The sequence below is a fragment of the Mytilus edulis genome, chromosome 5 (assembly GCF_963676685.1).
Source record: "Mytilus edulis chromosome 5, xbMytEdul2.2, whole genome shotgun sequence".
In the NCBI taxonomy this organism is placed as follows: domain Eukaryota; kingdom Metazoa; phylum Mollusca; class Bivalvia; order Mytilida; family Mytilidae; genus Mytilus; species Mytilus edulis.
Window position 1 is genome coordinate 49675465 of NC_092348.1, and position 13237 is coordinate 49688701.

The 13237-nt window shown below is 32.4% G+C and overlaps 1 protein-coding gene across 1 annotated transcript in view; it reads right to left on the reverse strand.

Moving 5' to 3' along the window:
• The window catches only part of LOC139525442 (Fanconi anemia group A protein homolog), a 73580-nt gene extending 66041 nt beyond the window's left edge, over positions 1 to 7539 (reverse strand). The window contains exons 1-4 of the mRNA XM_071320774.1: positions 7471 to 7539; positions 3723 to 3835; positions 2679 to 2745; positions 802 to 938 (exon numbers count right to left, since the gene is read on the reverse strand). Coding sequence (XP_071176875.1) covers positions 802 to 938; positions 2679 to 2745; positions 3723 to 3835; positions 7471 to 7498 — 345 coding nt within the window. The 5' untranslated portion in view covers positions 7499 to 7539. The remainder of the gene's footprint in view (positions 1 to 801; positions 939 to 2678; positions 2746 to 3722; positions 3836 to 7470) is intronic.
• Positions 7540 to 13237: the final 5698 nt, after the last annotated feature.

The following is a 13237-nucleotide window of genomic DNA, read 5'->3' on the forward strand; positions in this document are numbered from 1 at the left end:
TGTCCCACTCATTTTCTGTGTTCAGTGAACCTTTAAATTGGGGTCACAATTCTAATTTGGAAGGATCATAACATAGGGAACATGTGTACTAAGTTTCAAGTTGATTGGACTTCAACTTCATCAAAAACTACCTTGACCAAAAACTTTAACCTGAAGTGGGACATACGGAGGAATAGAGGCACAGACAAGAAAACATGATGCCCATAAATGGAGCATAAAACAAAAATGCAAAAATTACAACCCTTAAATATCTGTCTTCACATTAAATTCCGCCTTGGGGATTTTCAAAAGTTGGCAGGATTGTAAAAGAAAACAAGAATGTGTCCCTAGTATACGAATGCTCCATCTGCATTATCTTTTTCTATGTTCATTGGACCCTGAAAATGGGGTAAAAACTCTAATTTGGCATTAAAATCAGAAAGATCACATCATAAGGAACATGTATACTAAGTTTCAAGTTGATTGGACTTCAACTTCATCAAAAACTACCACTACAAAAAACTTTAACCTGAAGCAGGACAGATGAACGGACGCACCAACAAGAAAACATAATGCCCATAAATAGGGCATAAAAATATTGGCACCAAGTGATGGTGATAGGTTACATTATCCCTGGGGGCCACACATGCTAAAAAGAATCACTGGTATTATGAAATGCTAATTTCATAAACAAATTTATAATTTCTTTAATCAAAAAGAATTTAAGTATAAGAAGTTAACAAATTCTGATACATTCATTTTTTCTATGTATGTAAATTGTTATTCAATATAGATGTGTAAAATAATCCTGTAAATAAATACCATGATGCTAGCATTATCTTCCCTTTGTTTGCTGTTCAAACTGTTAACCATTTTTAGAAGTTCTGTAGCACATGTTTCTGCAGTGTGCAGAACTGTAGAACTACTTGTACTGTTTTGTACACATTCTTTTAAAATTCCTAAAAGTGACAAATACTTTAAACACATTCAAATTCACAAACATATAAGATACAATGTAACATTTTTCAAATTAAAATATTTATCCAGATAATGCATAATAAAAATAATGTGCAATCTAAGAGAACAGCATAACATATAACATAAATAAAGGCATATAATGTAAAACAATATGCATGAGGTGAAAAAATAAGTGCCGATCCGTTCAGCATTCACCGAGTTATTTGGGTAAGGTAAAAACGTAACTGAATTAAAATCTTTATCATTCATATATAGCAAGTTCTTATATATACATCCTCTCTAAAAGTTTTTTAAATATGGGCCATATAAAAGAAGATGAACCAGTGATTGTGGCAAACAAAAAGTGAAAAATATTGAAAAATAAAGGACATGGGTAAAACATATGGCCAAACTTTTCATATTGATGTGAGGGTGAGAAGGGCATACAAAACATTATCAACTATTTTTTTAATTACATAACATGTGAAAAAAGTGACATCACAACAAAAGACATAATTCTCACTCATGCTGGTAGGTATCAAACAAAAACCCAAATCATAGGAACATTAGCTAATTTTCTTTCCCCAATTAATTTCTTACATAAAACTAGTGTTGTCAAATCCTACACTTTTGCTTTACCGGTAACTTGTATAATCGTTTGACCGATTAACCGGTTAACCGGTATTTTAAGTTGATGTTTGAAAGCCTTATCAATAGAACTCTACACATTGGTATAAGAAGATGTGATATGAGTGTTAATGTGGCTTTCCATATAAGTCATACATTTTCGTTTTTATAATACGATGAATTGAAGTTTGTCCTTTGGTATTATAAGGCTTGTCTGTGAAGATTCCTAGCGAAGTTTGACTTTTAATAATCAAATACACGATACCAACTATGGCGTTTGTACTAACTTCAGAGTGAAAAAAAACATGTCATGATCTCGTAGAATTTCATATGTCTGAAACCGATGATTCTTTCATTTTGTCTTGTTGTCTCCAAAAGTAATGTAAGGTGTTTCAATTAAAATTGATTAATCCTGATAATTGTACCATCAAGTATACATTGATTACATTCACGTTGGTTTGCTTTTTACAGTTTTTGAGTTATAATTTAGTTTTAAAGTATGACAAAGACTCACTCGACAGAGATTGCACATTCAGATGTAGGTCTACACAATATAAATTCAAAAATGAAATAATGAAGTTAATTGTAAAATTTATTCATATACCTGATTAAAAATTACTGTTAAAAAAAATAATGATGTTTCCTTAAGATTTTGCCTTGAGCTGAAAGACAACTTTTAATTAATTTCATATTTTTGGATTAACAATAGCAATTAATATACTGGACCTTTGCAAATGCTTTGATCCGTCAAATTAATTACCAAGACGACAATTTTTAAAGAAAGAACTATTTAATGATTTTAATACAAATTCATATCAAATCTATTAAAATTGAAAAAAAAGTCCAGTTAACCGGTTAGCGTTTTTGGTATTTGGACAACACTACATAACACCAATCAGTTTTCATCTTCAAGATAAATTGCTATAACCCAACATACTGTCCTGACCTATCTAACATCAACCTATGTTCTTATTGAAGGTGACTTTTCATTGAATTTTCAGATGTGATATATACAGTTAATAAATATATCTTGAAAAAGTGCCTCTCCCTGCTTTGTAAGATACATTTTACTACAGACTTTTTATGATATTTTCAGGTTTTAGATTGTAACTTACTAGCTGCGATAATTGTATCCTCTTCACCTTGGATTTTTTCTGCCTTTGTTATACTAATACTACTAGCCTGAAATTAAAGGAAACATTTTTTTTCAAATCTTATTCAAATCTAAAATTACTATCATTTGACTCTTCATAAAACATGTAAACTTTTATTGAGATCCATCATCCCAGACAATCTCATATCTGTGCAGCAGGTGTTTCCATTTCACGTACTTTCATTTTCTTTATTAAAAATTGGTCGGGCAGAAAGATTTATCAAAGTGTCAACTCCCTAACCCCTTCATTAAATTTGGGTGTTTTTCAAAATATGGTTTTCCCTAAGATGTGAAAACCTTTAGTTTGACCTTTAATGCATATATGTGATTTTCTTCTAGTAACAAAAAATCACCTGGCTTTGATTCTTTTTTATTCAAATGAAAGCATTTACACAAGATTTCTGGGGCCTTGACTGAAGCATTAATGTATTAACCTAGTTCTACTTGAGGAAGGCTATATCTCTCTTGTCTTCTTACTAGATAGTTAGGAAATTGTACTCTGTTACTCTGGCAAAAGAAATCTAACTTAGTACCTCTGACAAAAGTTATTAAACTGTGTACTTCTGACAAAAGAAATTAAACTTTTGTACCTCTGACAAAAGAAATTTAACTGTGTACTGCTGACAAAAGAAATTTAACTTAGTACGTCTGACAAAAGAAATCTAACTAAGTACCTCTGACAAAGAAATAAAATTGTACCTCTGACAAAGGAAATTAAACTGTGTACCTCTGACAAAAGATATTAAACTGTGTACATCTGACAAAGGAAATTAAACTGTGTACCTCTGACAAAAGAAATTAAACTAAGTACCTCTGACAAAGAAATAAAACTGTGTACCTCTGACAAAAGATATCTAACTTAGTACCTCTGACAAAAGAAATCTAACTTAGTACCTCTGACAAAGGAAATTAAACTAAGTACCTCTGACAAAAGAAATAAAACTGTGTACCTCTGACAAAAGAAATCTAACTTAGTACCTCTGACAAAGGAAATTAAACTGTGTACCTCTGACAAAATGACTTTGACATCTTGATGATATGTCACTAACTGTAAAACAGCATCCTTCAGCACACATTTACTTCTATCTGACCCTTGATCCTTTACTCTATGTCTTGATTCTACAATTAAAAAGAACATGAACAGATATGAAATACATCCTACACAAAACTTAATTTTTCAGCATATAACTTTTATGCAAACATATCTGACACCCCAATTTTTCATGTGTCTACTCTCAGGAAAAGATAGCAAATGAAGAATGCAAGAACATTTTGTGCATATTGTTATCACTAAACATAAACAAGTGTATCCCTTAGTACGTTTTAACTTTATCACTATCAGGATCACTATACAATCAACAATTTCCTAATTAATTTAATGGTCTTTTATTTTAATTCGTGCAACAAATTCAAAAAAGATGTGGTATAACAGTCAAGGCAACAATATTCCAAGTCTTAAGGAAAAAAATGCAAACAAGTAAGATAAGCCTTGACAGCAGGGTTTCTGCTGTCAGTTGCCATTTTCGCAATTTGCAAAAAAAAAAATAATTGTGGCAATAATAAAACTTCATTTGCGAAAGAATTTGGCGCAAGAAATATATTTTTCAGGTTTCTCAGACTAACCTGATAAGACAATACTAGGAATTCACCCTGAACTCAATAAGATTTTGACAGAAAATCAATAATCAGCTGATTGCATTTTATAGGTTTTGACAACAAAGGACTAATAAATAAAGGCGTTGATTGTATTGTTTGACAAAATGATATATGGTTAAATGGCGTCCTTCACATGTCACATTAAGAATTTATTAATCACTTTGCGACGCACGTGTTTAAAGCAAGGAAACTTTTGACGGCTCCTCTCCTTCTTTTAATGATAGTCCACAAATGAAAACTGTTTTTAAGAAGAAAAATGTTTAAAAGCAAGAAAAACCTTCGTTTTAAAACTTTATCCTTTGATTTAGATCTAGATAATTGATTTGAGAGACACAAAGTGTTAATTTCAAGCATAGTTTTAGGACTCACCTTTTTCGATTACGATGATCTAGAAAAGAAAACTATGCATAAGGTTGGGATCAACCAATCGAATGAGAGTAACTCTTCAATGTAATGACTACACCTGAAATGAGGGATCAGTTGCAAGTGTTCAAAATATAATGCATTTCCCACATTTTAAGTTAAAAAAGTTCTTCTTTCAAAAGTGCCGGAATGTTTAGTGTTTATTCATTAGAATGTAAACTCTAAAATAAGTTTTAGATAATAACTACAGATAACAAATGGGCAAACTCATCTTATTTAGATGGGAAAAAGGGGAGGGGGAGAGAAAAATTTTAAACCAAAAATAAATATATGTTTATATTTGGTGAAAAAAATGATAAAGTGGGGGAAAAATATATTGTTTTGGCAAAAAAAGTGGTGCAAAAAATAATTGACCCTAGGCAAGGATTTGTATAGTAAGACTATACAAATCCTTGCCCTAGGGAAACTCTGCTTGACAATAAATAAAACCTATACAATACAGTTAGCTATAAAAAGACCGAGGATGGCATAAATGTGAAATAAATCTAGAAAAAAACTTATCTTATACACCAAAAATACTAGACATATATTGCATATAGTTTCTAAGATATGGACTTGACCACCATAATGTAACTTTGTTCACTGATCCATGAAATAAATTTATCCAATTAATCATAATGAGTAAGATTCACTGCTGGATCACTATCCCTACATGTATGTTGAGCTGTGACAAAAGTTGCAGTTTCTACAAAAACGTCCAAATAAACACCTGACAGTTAAATGTACATATCTTGAAGATAAGGTGTCTGACAGGCAAATCACATAGCTGTGCTTCAGGCCACACTTTAAAATATTTTGGTTTGCCCAAACCCAACCAAACATCAAGACAGTGGGTATAGGTAGGCATTTTCTTCTTTTTTTTTCGGCAAAGAGAAATTTAAGCATGTTAAGTATCAGATGTTCATAAGTCTTCATGCCTATCTGAATAAAAAAAAATATTTCCACATCAGAACAATGAAATATTTTGAGTACCAACAATGCAGTAGTAGACACGCTATGTATTCTGTGGTTGTGGTCTTAAATGTAACTGTACTCACAAACTAAACCTGCTAGAACACCTTAGCCTTAGAATGTGTTTTTCCCTGCACATAGGCAGAAATAGTATTCTGAATGCTTTGCCTATTAGCAATAGAAAGGGATTAAAGGCAGCCACCCGTCTGTAAATTTACTATTCCTAATATAACAACAAAAACATTTTAAATAGAACAATTGTGAAGTTATATTCTACTCCGTTTATTGGAGGTGGTCTTATATAGGACGGAACTACTACAAGACAAGACAAGTAGGCAGCTATTTTCTGGGTAGGTAGGATTAGGGCAAACAAACCTATTCTTTTTTATAGCCTCATATGTAACCCTTCAAAATTTTTCTGATTATTAAATAAAAATGGCTAAACAGATCAGTTTTATTATCGTCATGTCATATGTTTTCATACGTCATATGTTTTCGTATCAACCACATTTTGTCGTTTTCGACTGCATATGCATACATTGTGGTATTTTTTACGGTTTCTATATTTAGAACAACACCACTACAACTTGACAAATTTAAAACATATTCAACATCATTATTAAAGACGTTAGAACAAATATAATAAAACTGACCTATTTAGCCATTTTTATTTAATGTCAAAAATATGCATCACTAGAAAGTTGTGGAAAAAAGTCTGAAGGGTTAAAATAAAGTCCAGATATATGTTTTTTGCCTGTCAGACACTGGATTTTCAAGACATGTGACTGTCATGTTTTTTTGGCCATTTTAAGTACAAATCAGCGAGTTAAAATTAAACAAGGTTCTTATATAAAATGGTTGTTCAAAATCTTATTATTCAATATTTTATTGACAATTTTTTGTATAAATCCTTGATACATGTGTACATGAAGATGAAAACAGTCTTAACTTTTTATATTTAATCCTAATTTTGAAAACTGCATTCTATTTTAGAAAAATGGAATGCTGTATTTTGTATAAACCAGGTGCCAATCTGAAATTAATCAAAATCTAACAATTTCAGCAGATGAAACACCAACCTATAACTATTTACTAGTAATTTTTAGTTCTAAAAAGTATTAAATAACTATTTTTATGATTCAAGCAATCACCAGAACCACGACTTTAGAAAATATTAATTTCCGTATTTTATTATATATACTAGTCAATTCCTGTCCGTGTACTGATCCAATTTTTATTTCAAACGAAAACATATGACGCCGTTTTTTTTACATACAAAAATCGTAGCAAGCCTCGACAAGAATTTAAAAACTAGATACATAAATTAATCTACAGGACATATGCTTTTTAAATTTGAGTAATCACCTTAATACAGTGGCGGATCCAGGGGGGGGGGGGGGGGGGGGGGGGCATTCCAACTATATGCTCCCATTCAAATGCATTGATCGTCCAAAAAAAAGGAGAGGTTCCAACCCATTCTGCAAAAGTGGTTTGAACTTGGGGTCCCCTCCCCCAGAAATGTGAGTTTTTTTTATGAATGCCAGAATGGGTTACATCGGTTGACCTGAGGTCAATCGTGTTTACTGTGACGTAATACAAATATTATAATAATAATAAACATTGTGGCAAGAGTTGTGAAATGAACGAGAACATTCAAGAATTTGCAAGTCGTCTTTGAATCAGTCAACCATGATACAGTCCGTCTCTTGGCAATATAATCTTACTGGTAATTTGAGAAAAATTATATGACATTTTGATAATTCTCCTGTCATTAATATAATTTCCCGCAATTTTTGTTTACACAATTTTGATTGGACAGAAATTCTTGTAGCCGGCACTCTTGAGACATCTCGTCCCATTCCACTCAGTCGGTCCGCGGATTTGTACAATAAGTTTTCCAAATAGTATTACTTTGTAAATCGTTGGTTAGTCATAATGGATTCGACCACATTATTTCACAATTATTATCTGCCAAGATTGTTTTTTTTTTTTTTTTTTTAATAAGATTACTTTTTAATTAAAGAACGCATGTAATATACCAAGGATTGTAATATATTCTATCGATGAGGAGAGAGACTCAAGTAAGATAAAAGGACCGTTAAATAACAGTGGATGAATCTATCAAGTTTTAGATTTTAAAATATGACTGTATATACAGTTTGAATACTTTTAAATAAGTGTGGTGGCGGTGTATATAAGTGTATAAAGAAGATGTTTTTAATCCAATAGTGAATAATCAATAATAAGGGATTCTACACTTCAAGAGGATTTTCCAACTGAAGTGGTTCATCTGGTAAAGGTGGAAAATACAGAATAGGTAACAGGTAACAGATAAATTGAAAACTTTATATGCAAATGATGTTTTTTTTTAAATAAAACACTTTGTAATTGAGAAGAAAATTGTCGTTTTGTTTGTTTCTATTAACTTTTAAAATTTGTGTTACTATAGTAAACATTACAGTTATCATTTATCATGTGTATCGCCTTCTCTAACAAAGAGCTTCGATTCTTTTGTTCTATTTCAACTGGGTTTCCGCCTGTAAAAAGTCACGGCCATGTCAGTTCTTATAATATATGTTGCTCCCAAAGGTGTACTGGGACCCATAAAATCCGCATCTGGAGTCAGTATTACCTTGTAACGGCGACCCTATGTTTTAGAACAGTATTATGTCCCTTTAAAATGGACTGTTGTAAAATTAACATTTAATTACTATTGTTAATATGAATTATTGATAAAAATTGTTGTTTAACATGTTTATATATTTAGTTACATTATGGTGCTATAATTCATTGAATTTATTCTCATATTTTGTTGAATTTGCAACTTATAATTTAGTTATAGAGTGTTTATATTTGAATAGTATTTGTTAAATAATTGATGATTTAAATGATTGTACTGGGCTTGCAAACCATTCACAGTCACGTCTCAGTCATTACAGCTTTTTTTTTTTTTTTTTTTTTTTTTTTTTTTTTTTTTTTTTTTTTTTTTTTTTTTTTTTTGAACGGACGTGCTGGGCCAGCTCTCCATTACCCGCTATCTTCGATGAGGGTTTACAGTTAGATGATCAACGACTTACTACTTAAGATGACAGAAACCAATTCAAGCCGTACAGATAGACGTAGTAGTTGGCGTACCCGCGTTAACATGCACTCCAAAACCATTGTATCATGGGGAGTGTTATGCCGATTAACGTCCGAGGGCTGTATCCTAGGTATTGGGCGATACGACCTGCATGTAACTGCCTCACGGCTTTGGGTCCTGATAACGCTTCCTGTCATCTTTAGAACTACGTCCACGATTCATCTACCGGTACTCCATCATCGAGGCTAGCGGGCTGCCAAGCTGACCAAACTGGCCCTGAAAGCAGCCGTTAGTGAAGAATAAAATCAAAATAGTAAACAAAGAAAAATCTACTCACCAAAACCAAGATGGCGGCCTCCATTCGGCGTCCTCTACTACCAGTTCCTGACCCACGGCAGAAAATATTTAAATGCTCACCAATCGCCTTCGGGCACCGAGCCGACCGCGTGCGAGGGCTGTATAGCCAGTCAAGGTCGTTAAACACTTCCATTTGTTGTACTGGGCTTGTTTTCATAAGCCATTTGGTTGATTAAACGACCGCTTATTTTAGCTTTTTAGTAAGAGCTTACTGGTGTTGCACACCTCGCTGTCTAACTGGTCTTGCAAAGACCTCAGTCACCGTCTACACGAAAGGTCCAGCACAGACCTCAGTCACTGTCTACACGTAAGGTCCAGCACAGACTTTACTGACTAACTGGTCTTGCACAGACCTTGCTCACTGTGTACACGAAAGGTGTTGTCTACATGAAAGGTGTAATGCATTTCACAGCATCTAGACACAATGTCGCTATTGTGTCTAGAATAATAATGCATCTAGACAAACTTAAGGTTAAAATAACAGATTAAGCTATGTCACTTTTATGTGAATTTTAACTTGCTTTTTATATTCATGTTTCATGTTTTTATCTTTACAAATTGTTGATATTTGTTGAATTATGTAATTTGCTAATAAACTATGAAAACTTGCTAGTGTTAAGTTTTGCAAAGCCAAATATGAAGGATCAGAGACTCAGGATTCCTATACCTACTCTTTACACGGTCTGGGGTAAAATATGTTAAAGTTGACACAGAAAATACACAACGTAAAAACCCCTCCGGTTACAACCTTAAACACGCATTTCTAGTTACGCAACACTTTGTGCCCAGGTATATGTCTCCGGATTAGCTATTGAACGCAAATTGTCAATATGATAATTAATCCCTGAAACATATGTGTGTCTGTGTTAATACCCTCTTCTACTAGTCCTATAATATAATACCTCGAAGTTTCATATCTTTTACATTAAAACGTTTTTTATCGGATATTCGAAGTTCAACTTTACATTTGATTGTATAAAAAACATATATCGGAATAAACATGAATGATATGAACCTTTGAAGTCTTATATTATAGGACTAGCATTTTATGTGTCTTTTGCAGTGCAGGTGTTTTTGTGTCATGGATCGATGGATATTCCATTTTCTTGGTTTTTTGTTTTATAAAAGAAATCAGAAGCTAAAGCCGTGACTTGATAGATGATTGGATCATGTTTTCACCCGAAGTAGCTCGCAGAACTTGATGATTAAATCTCAGCATAATTGAAATGTATTCTACAAGTAATGTCAAACAAGTTTTTTTACGAACATAACAACACGATTGGTGTTGCATGGGGAGCAGGATCTATAATTGCCCAGGCTGAAGCACCTGAGGTCTATGATCCCCCGGTTTTTTATTGGGTTCGCGTTAATTGCTTAGTTTTTAGTTTTTTACTTTGATTTTAAAGACATTTGTCTTTTCGTCGCTTTTTGTTTTTGCCATGACTTTTCAGTTTGTCTTCGACTTACGAATGTGAATATTTCTTCAAATTGGCTTGTGCTTTTTGTCTCTCGTCGTCCACGTCGTCCGAGGACATTTTGGTTTCCGGTCAATAGCTCTAATATAAGTAAATATAACATTAAATTTAAACACAAGGTTAATTACCACAAAAGGAAGGTTGGTATTGATTTTGAGGGTTATGGTCCTAACAGTTTAGGAATTACGAGCTAAAAAAGGGCCCAAATAAGCATTTTCTAGTTTTCAGACAATAACTTGTTGAATAGGTCTCTCTGAAAGTATATCACAAGTTTCCATACTACAAAGGGGTGATTAGGATCGGCTTTGGGTGGATTATATGGCGCAAACGTTTAGAAATTAGGGGCAAAAAAAGGGGGAAAAACAAGGGTTTCCTGGTCATGAACAACTTTTAAAAAAGCAGTGTAAGGGAGGTAATTCAAGCACTATTATAATTTAAGTACAATGTAAGATTACCTCGCTTACACTGCTTTTAAATTATGTATTAAGACACGTTGTTTTGTCTTGAGATGATTAGCAGTCAATTTATTTTTAGAACTTACAATTTAAAAAAAAAAATAGGTTAAAGGAATAAGGTTCAGCCATGTCATTTTCTATGTCATGCATAATAAAATTTTAAAAGAAACAAAAACAAAGAGACTCAAAGAACTAAATTAATAGAAAAAGACGAAATGGTGATTTTGAAAACTGACCTGTTTGGTCGCTAGTAATCGATTGTCTACAAATATAGTTCCTGTCATTTGTAAAGAATATAAACTTTAATATCTGGCCTTTTTTCAAATTCATGGTCAAAATTAATAGTTATTTCTTTTACATTGGACTTAATGATATTTTTTTAATTTGCTTTAGAACATTAGGGCATGTGGGACTTATTTACTATGTGTTAAAGTCAAAGGTGTATGATCGGACCAAAAAATGTATATAAGCCGTGACTAGTCGCATGCACACCTTTGCTGTGGGGCTGGCAGTTTTTTTTTCTTTTTAGGACTAGACATAGCGAAATCTATGCTACTGTCACTATCACTTGGGTCATATTCTGTGTAGTCCCCTAGCAATAGTTCTAAATCTAAGATCAGTGTCCCAAGATAAAAAAAAATCTGACATGCTAATAGAGTTCAATTGGAAACGAATAAGATATTCAATGGTTGATACAATCATTAAAGTTCCACATGTTTAGCGTTGAATCAACACAAGGGTACATTAGTTCCTATTACACATGACATGGGTTAAATCTCTTTGTTCTTACTGTGCTATAATCTAGATAATGTACAGCAAAGGTGTGATATACTGCATAATTCAGGCTGTCGTAGACCCTGAATTTTGAAAGGGGTGTAATTCATAAAATTTAAAAAAAAAATACCACCGAGTGTGGCGAGACTTAAAGCACTTTTTGACGATTTAGTCGCCGCTAAAAATGATACCTTTTCCAATCAAAGGGTGGGACATAAAATATTTAATAATATTTTGTGTACAATGAAAATCTTGATATGCAATAGTTTTGAACTCAATGGATTTTATGACGACTTTTTATATATGCATTTTAGGGACTATTTTGGGATCAAATTTGATGAGGATCATATTTAAGTTTGTAACAAAACGGGGGGGGGGGGGGGGGGTAGCTTCAGATCAATCAGACAATATAGCCAATGTAAATAAATTAGACATAAATAAAATACAGGATTTAAACTATAAACAAGAGAAGAGTTCATTCTCAAAATATATTAAAAAAGAACTAAAAGATAGTTTTGAAAATATTTTCTTTGAAAAATTGAAACCATTAAAATATTCTTGTACAGTAAAATAAAAACCAAATATGAAATAGACAAATACATTTCTAAAAATAGTTTTGAAAATAGAAAAATATTATGTAAAATGCGAGTAAGTGACCATTTCTTGGAAATAGAGAGGGGTAGATATAAAAGAATTCAAAGAGAAAATAGAATATGTAGACATTGTAATATAAATGCGGTTGAAGATGAAACCCATTTTTTCCTTAAAATGTAAAATTAATAAATCTTTACGTAATCAACTTGAAAAAGATATAAATAATATATGTCCAGAATACTTTAAATTGTCTGAAACAGATAGATTACAATTAATTCTATCTTCATTTGATATTATGCAGCTTACTGTTCCGTTCATATATACTGTTCCGTTCATTAAAAAGTCATTTGCACTGAGAGGAGTGGACAACACCTGCATAAATATCACTGTTTTACCACTTTATATATGATGTTTAATATGTTAATTTTTCCACTGTGTATATTGTAGTGTATTGTTTGTATATGCCTTCAACCCCCAGGGGTATAAATGTGCATTTCATAAAATAAATATATGTTAATTTGCGACTTGTCTTCAACAATTAATACAGTAGATAACACATTTTTGAGGTGGAGGAGGAGGTGGGACATTGAATTTGAAAGGGAAAAAAATCCGTTTACTTAATATTTTTAATTAACACGGCTGGTAATCTACACACGCAGAACATTTGGTTCTGCAATGAAAACCGTGAGAGGATTTTCCGGTTGTGCTTGAGTGGAGTAATTGTCACCGCTTCAAAAGGTATGTACATCTCTAA